This window comes from Mustela nivalis, assembly GCF_964662115.1.
Source record: "Mustela nivalis genome assembly, chromosome: 10".
In the NCBI taxonomy this organism is placed as follows: Eukaryota; Metazoa; Chordata; class Mammalia; order Carnivora; family Mustelidae; genus Mustela; species Mustela nivalis.
Window position 1 is genome coordinate 101817437 of NC_139029.1, and position 15265 is coordinate 101832701.

At 45.0% G+C, this 15265-nt stretch overlaps 1 protein-coding gene across 2 annotated transcripts; it reads right to left on the bottom strand.

The window, feature by feature from the left end:
- Positions 1–8939: 8939 nt before the first annotated feature.
- DCLRE1B (DNA cross-link repair 1B) lies at positions 8940–15261 on the bottom strand. 2 transcript variants are annotated; one of them, XR_014299253.1, is made up of 5 exons: positions 14755–15261; positions 13964–14129; positions 13431–13613; positions 9721–10852; positions 9230–9305 (listed from the first exon to the last, which is right to left on the bottom strand). XR_014299253.1 is itself a non-coding variant. In XM_082685031.1 (4 exons), exons 1-4 carry the CDS (start codon positions 14941–14943, stop codon positions 9777–9779), a joined length of 1614 nt encoding a protein of 537 aa, XP_082541157.1. In that variant the 5' UTR covers positions 14944–15233; the 3' UTR covers positions 8940–9776. The 2 variants fall into 2 exon arrangements, 1 of the variants encoding a protein (XP_082541157.1); XM_082685031.1 differs by having other exon boundaries at positions 8940–10852; positions 14755–15233.
- Positions 15262–15265: the final 4 nt, after the last annotated feature.

Consider the following 15265-nt stretch of genomic DNA (forward strand, 5'->3'; position numbering starts at 1 on the left):
CAGTTACTGTCTGGAGATCAATGCAGATGCATCTAGAAGTATCACTATTGACCGAACAGGGACTTAAAGAAGACAGCACTGTTTTAGCCAGGCCATCAGTGAGATGTTATTTGGTTTTAGTAACTATCTTTAAGTACCTTTTCCATGCAAAATGTGAACAGACTAAAAACACCATTACATTATCACATGCAATGGACACGAGCTCTTCAGCATGACAAGTACTCCTTGGGAAGGAGTTATTGGTCTGCGCTAGGCCACCAGGGAGCCACGGGGTTAGAAACTAAAACCAGGCAGAGATGAGTGTGGTATACAGAACAGTGAAATGAAGTGCCCACCTGTGTTATGATAACAGGTGAGTGAGTCCCTCCTCTGTATGGTAAAAAGGCTTGGTCCCCTCTTGGCTCCCATACTTCTCATGTTCCCTAGCATCTCCCCACTAAAGCTGGGTGGTTGCTGGGCTGAAGAGTGGGATTGCAAGTAGGAACTGGCTTCCCTGCTTTCAGGTGTAAGTCTTGCTGGTCTTGTTCTCTTTTTGTATCAAAATAACACATTTGGGGAACTGGGTCCTAGCAGAAATGACTTGGATGGAAGGGGAGTTTGGAAAGAGGCCACGGCCATGGGATTAAAGAGAAAGAGTCAAATACAGCTAGTTAACATTATGAATGCATGAAATGCCACTGAATTGTACACTTTAAAATGGTTAATTGTAGGGCACTTGGGTGGCTCAGTCATTAAGTATCTGCCTTTGGCTCAGCTCATGATCCCCAGGGTCCTGGAATCAGAGTTCCACATCCAGCTCCCTGCTCCTTGAGAAGCCTCCTCCTCCCACTCCTGCTCCCCCTGCTTGTGTTCCCTCCCTCTCTGTCAAATTAATAAATAAAATCTTTTAAAAATGATTAATTGTGTGTCATGTGAATTTCACTTCAAAAAAAGGGGAGGGGAGAGAGTTTTGCAGGATTTAGACATAATGGGCAAGAGACCTGACTCCTAATTTTCAAGAGTCCATCCAGAGCCTTATGGGAGAAGAAACAATGCCTTAAATACCCCTACAACCATATTTTTTCCTCCTCAGACCCTCTTTCCCCCTAACCATTTCTGTTTTCTCCCTTATCTACACATCACCACCTTACTCTCTCACTTTCTCCATATACCAACTCTTTATTCAGCAAAATTCAGCTTTTCTCTCCCCTTCCCTGGGTCATCGTCGTGTCTCATTATGTCTCCACCATTCTGTAGCTTCTTAGCTTCGACCAACTGTTACACAAGCTTTTAGCACCTGCCTTCCATATGTCTTTTCCTATTTTCAATTCTAAGCCAAAGCCAAAGCCAAAACAAATGATCTGGGAAGGGACACAGAGACCCACGAGAGAGAGGTCTATGCATCAGGACAGGAACTCGAAATTCAATCATTGACTATTATTTGTGCTAAGTCATTTTGCACTTCCTGCAGGCTCGGAAATCAAAAAGGCCCTAACAAAGTATCCCTTGCTTAACACAATTCCTGATATGTGGTCAGTACCAGTAACTATTTGGCTGACTAAATTACTGTGTGTTTATTCATGGTGCTCAAAGCATCAGAATTCAATTAACTATAGAATAGAGTTTTGGAAAACCCAGCAATCTTCATCTTTGGCTGTGAAATTTAACTTAATTTTTTCATTATTACTTCTGGAAACTCACTTTTATCAAATCTTCAAGCTATTAAGAGCTTAGCAGGTGACTCCTTTGGAGGTGGGGAGGAGGAGGGGTCCGATCAAATCCTGGAGGGTAAATTCTCTGATGCGAAATAGGCTTCTGCCCGACCAACCTCAGTGCTCCCAGAATGTCCAATACAGAAGTAAAACATGAGCTTTGGAGTCTTGACATCAGGAGGAATCCTGAGTCTTCTAGTAACTAGGGTGATAGTGGGTATACTGATGAATTTCACTTTCCTTATTCTTAAAAAAAAAAAAGAGAGAGAGAGAGATTCTATTTATTTATTTATTTATTTGAAGGAGCAGGGAGGAACAGAAGGCCAGAGGGTGAGGGACAGCAGACTCCTTGCTGAGCACAGAGCTTGATCTCAAGAGCCTGAGATCATGACCTGAGCCGAAATCTAGAGTGGGACCCTTAACTGACTATGCCCCCCAGGCACCCCGCACCTTCCTCCTTCTTAAAATAGAGATGCTAATACCTTCTCCTTACCATCCTCATTCCAGCCATCAGAAAAACTTATCGATATTACTTCCAAAAAATATCCTGAATCTACTACTATTCATCTCCACTCCTACAGACGTTCTATTTCACAAAAGTAAGAAGTGAGATAGAGACGAATAATAAATACAGAATTTTCAGTCCTATCTTGATTAAAAGGAGTGCTGATTTTAGTTATGTGTATATTTACTAAGAGTCTTACAGAGAGAGGATGCACGCTCATGAATGAAAAGTTACCTGTTCATTCTGGTGCTCCTCCATAAGGATATGGAATATTATAATTTGGTGAATTAAACAAAAAGGTTCGAGTCCGACTGAATTTGATTATACTCTGTTCTCTACTATATCTTATAGATCTCTCCTCATAGATTCAGATATTCAAAGATCAGGACTAATGTTATTTCAAGTAAAATTTTATGATTAAACTTTATAATAATTTAAATAATTTTAAAATTAAGTATTCTCTTATTTTTTTTGTTTTACTGAAGAGCCTTACTCGCTTAGAAAACATAACCTTTAACCCCAAATCTTGTATTGACTCCAAAGCAAGTAAAACATTTTTCTTTCTCTTAAGTACATAGTTGTAAAGTATGTCTATTATAGAAAATAGGGTAAATTCATAAAATATTCTAGTTACTTGTAAAACTCATTCTTTTCTTATTACCCCCAAATATCAGAATGTACACATATATACATGCACACGCTTCTCCTTTGTGAAAGCTTTGGTGGAGGAAAAGACATGTCTTTTATTTCTGTAGCTATGTGTAATAAAGAGGTTTCTCTAATAGATTTATACCCAGACACAGTGCAAATCCCTTCTTCCAGAAACCCCAGGTTCAGCTCACCAGGATCTCTCACAGTTGCAAGACCTTCCTAACTTGTGTATGCCTGCTTTTACTCTCCCCCTATTCTCCATCTGATGCTTTCAAAATATATATCAAATCATATCTCACTCCCCCCGAAACACACACTTTAAGGCACTCCAGTAGCTTCCTACTATACCTAGACTAAAGCCCAAACTGCTTGCTTTAAGTGCCTCCCTCTCTGAGCTCATCTTCTCCCTCTCTAACACATGCTCTTCTCAATGTTCCTTGGACACAAAACTCGTTCCCAACACATTGACTTTGCACTCAGGCTATCAGGTCTTCCCCTGACTGGTTCCTTCTCATGACTCGAGTCTCATCTTAAGTGTCAATCCCCAATCCCCTGACACACCTTTCTTGACCCGTTTCTGAACTGCTGCCCACACCCATAAGCCAGTTTTATTTTCTTCTTAGCATTTATCACTATCTGATCTTTATGTATACTGCCTGTCTCTCGAGAGTGTAAGTGCCATGTGGGCAGGACATTTTCTTATTCACTATTTTGTATCCCCAATGTCTGGAACACATAGTAGGTATTCAGTAAATTTCACTGAATAAGCAAATGAATGATTGAATTTGTGAATTTGTGGACACTAGTTTTCTCATAAGAGAGCTACAAGATTTAAAGGTAACATACAAAAAATGTCTACCAAGGTAAGCCTTCAATAGGTGTTAGCTTGAGGGCTGAGAACTTGCTTTACTTCCTGTTTGGGAGAAACAGGATTTATTGAGGGAGGCTTGCCTAAAGGATGAACAATCCATCCATTTCTCTAGATTCATTCATGTATTCATTCCACCAGTGTTTATTATTAAGAACTGCCATGCGTTTGAGACATTATGGATGCAATGGTGAACAAAAGAAACCAAGGGAGAAAAACAAAAACAAAAACAAAAAAAGAAGAGTTCTGGAGTTTACACTATAGTGCAGTGACCTCAGTAGGTAAAAGAGTATGTTAGCAAGGGGCAAGGGCTCTATGGAGAAAAAGGAAGGAAGGGAGAGAGGAAGTGGCTAGCCACATGGTTGCAATTTTAAGTAAGATGACCAAGAATCATTTTGCTGAGCAAAACCTTGAAGGAGGTAAGGAAGCCATGTGGGTATAGGAATGGAAGTCCTGGTAAGGAGAGGAAGCAAAATGAGGTGAGTGCCCCCAGGACCTGGTGCTGGGGTAACCCCAAGGAGGTCGGCAGGCTTGGAGAGTGTAAGCAAAGGGTGGGGAGTAATCGGAGAGAACAGGGCAGAGCATGTGGGCCAGGAAGACCACAGTGAGAACTCTGGGTCTTATTCCGGGTGAGCTGGAAAGACCTTGGAGGATTTGAACAGAGAAGCAATATGGTATGATTTATATCAGGCCTGCTGGGGGTACCAGACTGTGGGTCTGCAGGGGAGAGGGCAATGTTGGAAGCAGGGAGAACATTTAAGAGGCTCTTGCAATAACTCAAGACATGACACAAAGGCTGCTCTGAAAAAGGCGGTGGAGGTGAAGATGGGAAAAGAAAGAACATTCAGGATACGTTTCAAGGTAGAGTCAACAGGATTTACTGATAGATGGTAGTGTGATGGGAGGGAAAGCCAAGAGAAGGGGAAAATTGGAAACCAAGCCCACTGAATAAACGTAATAGGATTGCTTAGCAGAATGGAAGGCCATTTTGATGTATGAGGTCATGATTTAAAACAAAACCAGTCTGGTTAGGGGTTTCTCCAATAGCATCTAGCTGTTCCAGTGCAGGCAAAGAGCAGAGAGATAGTAGAATTTGTTCAGAATTAGAGTTTGTCAAGGCGAGTGTGTCTGAGTGAGTGCAAGCCAAGGAGTTGTATTATACCGATAGATCATGGGATGTGGTCGGGTCAAGGTGGGAAGTGAAGCTCAGAGAGGGTCACATTGGCCATGGAGGTCCTTGAGTGAATAAGCTGGGAGAAGAGAAGATTTAAAATTGAGATTTCAGATGTAGTAAAATTTCTGGTAAAGACAGGGCGGTGAGGAAGACAGAAATAAGGTCTTTGGAGGTGAGGTCAAAGAACCTGAGACTGGAATGTTAAAGTCATCCAGGGTGAAGACAGAGTTCTGGAGTGAACACATGGAAATTTGGGGAGAATAGCATGCTCAGAGATCATGAAAGTTCCTGGCCCTTTCCCCATACCTTGCCTTCCATCTGAGTTATATCCTTTTGTAACAAACCAGTGATTCAGTAAGTAAAATGTTTCTCTGAGTTCTGTGGGCTGCTCTGGCAAATGAATCAAACCCAAGAAGACAAGAAAAGCTCCAATCTGTAGCCCATGGTCAGAAGCACAGGGGATAACCTGGACTTGTGACTGGTGTCTGAGGGAGAAGAGAGCAGTCTTGTAGGATTGAGTCCTTCACCTGTGGGAGTGGAGGCTATCTCCAGTTAAAGAGTGTCAGAATCCAGTTGAATTATAGGACACCCAACTGGCACCGGAGACTTGTTGGCTGGTAGGGGACTCCCCATCCACCCTCCCCAGTTTAGGAATTGGGTGCTCAGAACCTTTTAGCGGTTTTCTCCAAACCTTATATCCCTGACTCCCTCTATACAGGAGTCTGGCTCCACCTTGATGCTTTGTTTCCATAGTGCCCAGTTAGTAGGGAGAGTGAGCTGGACCCAAGGTTCTTGGTTCCAAGAAGCACACTTTACAGTGAACACATTAAGAATGGGATTATAGCACTGAGAACATTTTCATTCTCCACTCCCCAAAATTACTGAAAATTGATGGGAAGATTCAGAATTGGTAAAATAGCCATAATTCTGTTTTTTAATATGTGAATATTTTAAGGGAAAGACTAACCCCAAGGCTAGTCAGGAGTTTTGTGTGATTGAGAGATGATTCAGTGAGCCATCTGTCCAGGAAAGGAACCAAGCCTGAGATTCTGGGAGCATTCTGTGATCTGATGGGTTAAGGAGGTGTTCAAAGAAGAGGAAGTTACCTAGGAATGAAATAGTCAAAATAGAAGGGTACAGCTAAATGAAATCACCGTGGTCAAAACAAAGACAAGCATAACCATTCTGAGAATCCCCGCAGAAGCTGTAGATTTAGAAGATTATAATAGCAAGCAGAATTCTGTATTGATGTGCTGAGGTGTTCCGTGGAGGATTGGGAAGCACCACGAACCCAAGACAGAACCCAAGACAAAACAGCTTGTTGTGGTAGTGATTAGGGAGGGTGAAGAGTGGGAGGCACGTAACAAATTCATAGCCATTCTGTAGTGATAGCTTCAATAATATGTGAACATGGCCTACCAGGTGGGATTTCTCTTGCTTATGAACCACTCCAAGAATGCAGAGAGAACAGTCTCCCTGGGAGTGGACTTGACATGGAGAACCCAAGTCCAAATCTCTTTTCTTAAATAAGCAGACTCACTTATCTCCTATTTCCTACCACAAAGGGCAGTCTGGGTCAGGAGTGAGAGATGGCCCCTCAAAGCCAGCCAGGCAGATTTTTTTTCTCTAAAGGGACTTAAGTCACTTTCCGTCTTGTTTCGGAAAGGTACATGTTTTCCCACAGATCATGAAACGAACGACTAATTGATCTCTAGAGAATTTCCTTTCTCTGGGTATCCTTAAACCTAATTGTAAGATCTTAGATTCACGTGGTCATCCTTAGATTCTAAAAATAAATTAAGGGGCGCCTGGGTGGCTCAGTTGGTTAAGCCTCTGACTCTTGGTTTTGGCCCAGGTCACGATCTCAGAGTTGTGGGATCGAGTCCTGTGTCAGGCTCCACACTTGGCGAGGAGTCTGCTTGGGATTCTCTCTCCCTCCTACTCTCCCACTCTGCCTCTTCCCGCACGTGGACACACACACACACTCTCTCTCTCTCTCTCAAGTAAGAAATAATAAAATCCTAAAAAGAAATAAACTAGCTACTTACAGATATATGCAGTGCAGGACTTTTACGTGAGACTGTTGAGATAGCAAATAAGGCAACTGCATGCGAACCTCTATTATAAGCCAAATTTACTTTAAAAAATTTCCCATTATTTTTGAAACACAAACATGCCATCAACAACTAAATTCTTCAAAGAATTATTTGAGGAATAATTTGCTTCCACTCCCTCATCTGAATTCACCTAGATCCCATTTCAAGGAATGCGTGTGACACAGCACAGGCCAAGAGTAGACAGGTTCCCTTGTCCCTAGAAGATAACGCCAATCTGGGGGCCCTCATATGAGGACTACCTTATCTCTCCCAGCCACCTTTGGGTAGCAGAGAAGTGAGACAGCTAGAGGCTCCTAGAGGAGCTCAGGCTAAGCCTTTGCCCACAGAGCCTTAGTAAATATTTATTAACACACAAGATGATTTGCCATATGTTCGTAAGTTCCAGTCTAACAACATCATTTGAACTTGAATCTTCAGGGTATTCTAATCCTATCCTCTTCTGCAAAAAGGATGGTGGGGAAACCTTTCTAGAGGGCAATGAGGTACAATTTGCATTAGGAACTTAAAATTGTAGGGGCGTCTGGGTGGCTCAGTCAGTTAAGTGTCTGACTTGATTTTGGCTCAGGTCATGATCTCAGGTGAGACTGGACTCTACACTGGGCATAGGTTCTCTCTCAGCCCCTGCCCACCCCCCAAAAGATAATCTAAGATGGTAATCCAACTTCTAGTAATTTACTCTAAAGAAATAAACAAAATGCCATGATAGATGCATAAAGTTGTTCACTATAATACATATTTGTGAAAAAAGGGCACAAAATGTTGACTATGGAAATGGTATTACCTCTGTAAGGTATCATACAACTATTCATAAATACATTTCAAATATTTAATGGTACAAAGAAATGTTTAAGATAATAAGTAAAATGGGCGCCTGGGTGGCTCAGTGGGTTAAAGCCTCTGCCTTTGGCTCAGGTCATGATCCCAGGATCCTGGGATTGAGCCCCATATCAGGCTCTCTGCTCAGCAGGGAGCCTGCTTCCTCCTCTCTCTCTGTCTGCCTCTCTGCCTACTTGCGACCACTATCTGTCAAAAAAATAAATAAAATCTTTAAAAAAAAAATAAAAAAAGATATTAAGTAAAATGGAAGATTGAAATTATATACAGTATTGCCCCAATTTTGAAAATTATAATACATTTATACATACAGAAAAAGACTAGAAACAATTGATGTACATGGAGAAATTAAAATTGATTTTTCTTCTTTCTATTTTTATATGACTTGTAAAATTTCATGTTTTATATATTGAATAATCTCTTTAGAGAGCCAGAGGCTAAGAGAACCAATATTTGAAATATCCATCATGGAGTAGCCACCGAGCTAAGAATTTTACCAATTATCTAACTTCCACAGCAACCAGGGAAAGTAGGTCTCACAGTCTATTTTACAGGTGAGGAATGGAGGAGCCACTAACTAGGCGTGAGAGCTCTTTGCCCAGCGTGTCCTGGACTCAAGCCCAGGACGAGCCCATGTTTTCTGCTGCCCCACAAGCCTCACCTGCTGCAGCTCTGATTGGGCCCATGGGAGGCTTACAGTGAAGGTCACTGACAAAACAAAACTGCACAGCTTGCCCAAGAGCAAGGCCTCACTTTCTAAATTCTTCCTATCTTCTTCTGAAAGTAGAAACCACCTTCTTTATTGCAAGGCTCCATTCTGAAGCCATTTTTACCCCTGTACCCAGCTCCACTCGCCTGTGCCCTCTCAGAGCCTGTGGTATCTGCTGTCTTGCTGATTGGTTTGGCATGTTGTCAGGCTGTGAGCAGAAGGACAGGGCAGAGCTGCGCACCCCCACCCCTTCCACCAGCTGGCTCCTTGGTCTCTGCCCTGGATACTAAAACAAACAGGCTGTGTGCTCTGGTTCCCTACTCAACCCAAGGGGGTTGGGGGGTGGGGAGAGTAGCAAATATCCCAGCCATGTGAACAATCAGACGTATCTGGCAGCACATTTGATCTTTTATTAAAACTTTATTTCAGCCAAAGAGTCACAGCTTCCAGGTGGCCAGGAGGCCGTTGTACCCCTAAGTCTAATGCTCAGCTGGTTCCAGGTATGGCCTTGGTAAGGGGTGCCCAATTCCCCAGCTGGCTCTGTTCCAGAGAAGTCTCCTGTGACACTAATTGTAAACTCTCATGGAAGCAGGGGGAGTTTCACTCCCCTGTTCCAGGGTTCTTCATTGCTTCCTGTTCGCTCCCAGAGGCAAAGAGAGGAAGTCTCTTTGATGGGGTCATGGCAAGTCAGTGACATTCAGGATTGGAACGTGCTGCCTGGATCACCACTTTATCCTCCAGCAGTGCAGTTCCTGACTAAAACAACAACAACAACATAACTACTTATGTTCTTTGATCTGGGAAGAGGGAGAAGGGGACATGGGGAATGGCACATGGCCCACCAAGAAACAATGGGAATAACCTGGTCCTTTCAGATTAAGACCACATCTCTTTCTGCACCCACATAAAAGGACTGCATGTTCCAGAGAGGTGGAGAAATACTGGATTAAAGCTAAGCAGATTAAATTACCGCAGGATTTCTCAGAACCTTTAGTGTGCTCATGTATACTATGCAGGGGGTGTAATGGGAAGTGTTTCTTAAACACAGTCAACCATAAAACTCATGAGTCTGTAGGCACTGGGATTTCAATGAACATGCTTTGAGAAATATTTCTCCAGGGTGAGCCCATAAGGATCCTGTGAAGATAGGAAAGTAAGGCCCGTCACAAACCTCCTCACCAGCCAACAGTCAATCTTTAAAACTGCAGGCTGGACCAACCAAAGGTATCATTCTCCATTCTCCTCTCTGCACCTGAGCAAGAGTTTACAGTATTTTTCCACTTGCTGGTCGAAGTCCCTAGAAGAGAACCGTGCCTGGAAAAAGTTCACTGGAGTCAGAAGGTATTTTAGTGCCAGGCCCCTGAACTCAGGAGCCAGGAGAGGAGCAGCCTTGCTGCTGTGAGACAGGAAAGACTCCCCACCCAGCCAGGTGTTCTGGTTCCCTGTGGCTGCTAAGCCATCCTGGTTTCCCCTGGGTACCAAGTGGGGCGCTACACCACTTTCTTCCCCAGTTTCTAGAGGAAGAAAGTCCTCATCTGTGGACTCTAAGTGCACTGAAAGACTCGCAGTCCGTACAGTCACCATCTTCGGGGACTCAGAGATAGGGACTGCCCCATCCCATTCTTTGCTGCAGAGGTCCGGGAACAACTGTTTCTTGATCTGCAAAGGAGGGTGGGAAGCCTGCTTCTCAAGGTCCCCAGGAAGGTTCTCATTCTTGGCCTTCTTTGAGTCCCTGTCAGCTTGAGATTGATCAGCAGCTTCCTGAGAAGAGTTAAACACGACACCCTGCGTTCGTGGCCTCCTTAGCCTCCTTTCTAACAACAGCCAGAGAAAGCTTGGTTTCCTTGAGGAGGAATTCATATATTGCTGCACAGAGTCTGGGATCAGAGGCGCAGAGAGCCTGGGGCTCAGGCTGTCCTGAAAGTAGTCCCTATAGGGCTGCTGACTGACAATGGGCACCACGCGGCCAGGTTTCAGCGCTGCAACAAAGGTCCGAAGCTCCGAGTAAGAGGAATGGTCAGAGTAAGGGATGACGTGGATGTCGGGGTGGGAGTGGCGGATCTTCCGGCTCGTGGGAAGGATAGCGATGGTAGGGTGGGTCTGGTTCCAGTGCAGCATGGCAGAATGGCAGACCTCCATGTGGTCCACCGCATGGATGCGGCCGGCCTTCTCCTCCACTGTGAACACGTCTGCCAGGCCCAGCAGCTGCACCAACTCCAGGCGCCGAGGACTCAATACCACCCAGGTCTGAAACTCCAAGGCCAGCTGCTCCAGCAGTGACTCTTTTCCCAGGCTATAGAGTCCTGAAGCATGTTAAAAGGAATGAGAAAAGCAAGAAATGAAAGAAAGGAGATCCCGGGGAATCCTAATACGCCACCCAAATGTTTCACGAAAATACACAAATGGGGCAGTTGGGGAGTGTATCAGGGAGGAGGTGGGATTTGAGCTCAAATACATGGAAAATGGGGAAGGGCCTACCACTGATTCCACCCACTGGTTTGATTCAACAGAGGAAAGCATTTACCAGATGCTAGGCACTGTGAAAATAAGCACAAGCCTCAGTCCTCAAGGAGTATGATCTACATGGGGACTCAGAGGCCATGTCAGAGACACGCACACAGTATTATGAGAGCACAGAAAAGTTATCTACCAGCTGACAGAGTTAGGGAAACTTCCCGGAAAATGGCAACTGAGTTGTCATAAAGGATGGGTCTGCGTTTACCTGGCAAGGGAAGGGGATGGTTTGGTGTTACGAAAGTGCCAAGAAGGAACTGGTAAGAAATGACACAGGAGAGGGAAGGGTCGAATCATACAGGGCCCACATATATTGCTCAGGAGTTTGAACTTAATTCTGTTACGTGAAGGGGAGCCATTGAAGAGCGTGCAGCAGGAAAATGGCTTATTTTCTTTATTTTATTTTTTAAAAATGATCACTTATTTATTTGTTTATTTGACAAAAACACAACAAGAGAGGGAACACAAGCAGGGGGAGTGAGAGAAGGAAAAGCAGGCTTCCTGCCAAGCAGGGAGCCTGATGCGGGGCTCGATTCCAGGACCCGGGCATTGTGACCTGAGCTAAAAGCAGACACTTAATGACTGAGCTGCCAAGAGCCCCGAAAATGGCTGATTTTAATCACAGGAATAATATGATCAGAGGAGAGCTTTAGAAGACAAAAATGGCAGGAGTGTTACTGGATTGCCTAGATGAGTAGATGCTGAAATCAGCTGTTAGAAGGCCCCAGAATGAGGGCGCCTGGGTGGCTGGGTTAAGCACCTGACTTTTGATCAGCTCAGATCATGACCTCAGGGTTCTGAGATCAAGCCCCTAGTGGGCTCCAAGCTCAGCACGGAGTCGGCTTGAGATTCTCTCTCTCCCTCTGCTCCTTCCCCTCCTCATGTGTGCACACTGCCTCTCAATAAATAAAATTTAAAAAAAAGAAAAAAAGGCCCCGAAATGTTTTATACTATTGAGGAATTGCTAAAACAATGTTTCTAATTTCTCAGTGTGTCTGATTTTAAGCACAGCATTCTATATTCTGATAAATTTCCTGGGTGGCTCAGTCAGTGAAGTGTCTACCTTTGGCTCAGGTCATGATCCCAGAGTCCTGGGATTGAGTCCCTCATCAGGCTCCTTGTTCACCAGGGAGCCTGCTTCTCCCTCTGACTGCCACTCCCCCTGCCTGTGCTCACTCTCTCTTTGACAAATAAATAAATAAATCTTTTTTTTTTTTTAAGATTTTATTTATTTATTTGACACAGAAAGACACAGTGAGAGAGGGAACACAAGCAGGGAGAGTGGGAGAGGGAGAAGCAGGCTTCCTGATGAGCAGGAAGCCCAATGTGGGGCTCCATCCCAGGACCTATGACCTGAGCCAAAGGCAGATGCTTAATGACTGAGCCACCCAAGCGCCCCAAATAAATAAATTCTTAAAAAAAAATTTCACTCACTCAGATAACAAATATTGAGTGCCTTCTTAGGCATTAATCTAAGTGTTTGAGATATAGCCACAAGTAAAACAAAGAGCCCTGCCATTGTGGAACTTATATTCCAGCAGGGGTAGACAGACAATAAAAACGAAATACAGCAATATGCAAATTGTGGAATACATTATAAAACAGTAAGTGCAATATTGGCCCTCCTATTTAAAACCTTCAATAGCTTTTTGCCCAAATATAATCATTTGGATCAAGTTACATTCAAGGATTACATTTAGGATCAAGTTCAAGCTTACAAGTGAGCACTTCAGCCCCTCCTACCTTTAGAGCCTCCTCACCCACTGTGTGCCTGTCATGCCGGCTGCTACTTCTCTGTTCCACAAGACTCCTTCCTACCTCCATCCATGTTCTCGAGGAGTTGGTGTGTGTGTGTGTGTATGGCAGGAGACGTGGAGAATAGACAAATAATAAGCAACAGCATATTAAAACATGGATAGAGTATACTGGAAGGTGATGAGTGCTATTAAAGAATGAAAAACTTGAGTTGGTATCGGGGATCAGGAGTTGAGAATGTCGCAGTAGAGATGGTGGGAAGATTGCATTTTTTTTTCAAAGATTTATTTAGAGAGAGAGCGCACACATGGGGGTGTGGGGATGCTGGGCGGTTGGGAGGAGCAGAGGGAGAGACAGAATCTTAAGCGGATTGGGAGCTTAGCTCAGAGCCCTAGTCAGGGCTTGATCTCATGATACTGAGATCACAACTTGAGCCAAAACCAAGAGTCAGAGGCTTAACAGACTGAGCCAACCAGGTGCCCTGGGAAGATAACAATTTTAAATAAGGTTTCAGGGGTAAGGAAGGGATCTACAAAGACCTAGAAGATATGAGAAACCCCCCAAACCCAAGATTCACTATGGGTAAAAGAAAAAGGAAAGGAAACCACTTACCAATCTTTATGTTATGCTGGGGGTGCTTTCGAATGAGCTCAACAATCTGGCGGGCAGCTTCTTGTCGGGAAGGAAGAATCCAGGCTGGGTTACAATTGGTGTTGTCTAGGTATAAAGTATGGATCTGTTTCCCCAGTTTCAGGGCTGGCTCCTTTAACATGGAAGGTGTATACCGAAAGTCACCTAGAAGAAGAATATATGGGGAGCAGAGAGTCAGAGACAAGAATATAAAACACAAGCCTCTCCCGGCTTCCAACAGCTGAAGGACATTTGCTTACCAGCCTGTGGAAAAACTCATAGGAAGTCTGGCACTAACATAGTATAGCTTCTTTTTGGAAAGGTCTGAATTCTGCTTCTGTTTTTATTATTCTTTATAAGGTTTGAAACCTTAAAGAGTGGGAAATCAGTTGAGAAAGGGTCACTATGCTCATATGGGGTGAAGCTAGGAGGTCTCCAGACTTCTGAGTTAAGGCTGCTTAAGAAAAAGTAGTGTCTAGGCTGGGAAGGCGGGAGGGACCCCTTGGAAGGCCCACCTGTGTAGAGGATGGTTCCAAAGTATCCTTCAAAAAGAAACATGACAGAGCCAGGGCAGTGATTGGCATCAATGAGGGTTACAGTCATGGTCTCTCGCCCAATTTCATCTAGAGGCAGGACATGGCTCTCGCCAACCTCCAAGGCCCGAATCCACTCCTTAGGTACCTGAGGAAAAAGTTGGTCATTCTAGTGAACACAAAATCTCCTGCTTGATACTGCCCTGGATCAGGAACTAACCCTTTACCAGAATCAGGGAACGCAAATGACATCCTAAGCCACCCAGGAGCAGAAGGTCTAACCGACAGTCCCCTCAAATGCTCCCTTCTTCCTCTCACTCTCCCTTCCCACCCTTGGTACAATTTAAATTAAGAGTCCAAAAAACAGTCTAGCCAAGCGATTCTCAAACATTTCTGATCACAATGGTCCCTTGACGGGCACCCGTTAAAAAAATTCCAACCAGCTTTCCTGTACCTGCACCAGCTAGATCTACTGGAAGGGGGGTGGGGGAGAATTGAAGAATGTGTCACCCAGCACTTTAGGTGGATTCTTGAGACGAGAGATACACTGGCCTAGTTTATCTGAAAACGTAGGTACAGTCTCCTTGGCTGGACAGAAAGATCTCCCCAACTTATAGCTGAAACATTCACGTTTCTGGGTTCAAACAACTCCCACATTTGTAAAAATCAGTCCTCCAGGCCCCTACTCTACGAGTCAGAGGCTGTGACAGATCGGGATTCCCACCCGAATGCTCGACCCAGCTCTCGGAGGACTCCCGCCCCCTGCCCCGTACCTGCAGGTGACGATGCACGAGGTAAGCAGTGATTGGGGAGCAGTAGAGGGGCCGGGCCCAGGTGCTAGACAAACCCACGGTGTGGTCCGAGTGCATGTGGGACAGAAAGAAGAGCCGTGCGGACCCGGCTCGGCGCAAGCTCCAAAAGTCCACAGCGATGGGCGTATGGGGGATCAGGGCCCCGTTCATGGTGGCGGGGTTGGGGAGTCACCAGCGAGATCTTCATGGGCACAGAGCTCCCGCGCGAGCTTCCCGCGACCGCGCCCTGAAGGTAAGTCACGCTGGGGCAGCCACGCGGCCAGAGACCCTAACGGGAAGCCAGGCCAGCAGAGGACTAGGTCCCTAGCGTGGGCAAAAAGAAGGAAGTGGCCGCGCTCTGGAGAGTCCTGGGGGGAATCGCAAACCGCGGACGACGCTCCACTGAGCGCCACTCCTACCCGCGCGCGGGAGCCGGCGCTGAGGCCGGGCGCTCAAAGCGCGCGCTGCTGGGCGGAGACAGGCCGAAGCAGCG

Excerpts from the sequence above, each read along its gene's own strand:
- DCLRE1B (XM_082685031.1), bottom strand. The coding sequence starts at position 14,943 with ATGAACGGGGCCCTGATCCCCCATACGCCCATCGCTGTGGACTTTTGG. Across the intron at positions 14,130-14,754 it reads TCGTGCATCGTCACCTGCAG|GTACCTAAGGAGTGGATTCG; the intron begins GTACGGGGCAGG and ends CTTTTTCCTCAG. Across the intron at positions 13,614-13,963 it reads TGGAACCATCCTCTACACAG|GTGACTTTCGGTATACACCT; the intron begins GTGGGCCTTCCA and ends TTCTTCTTCTAG.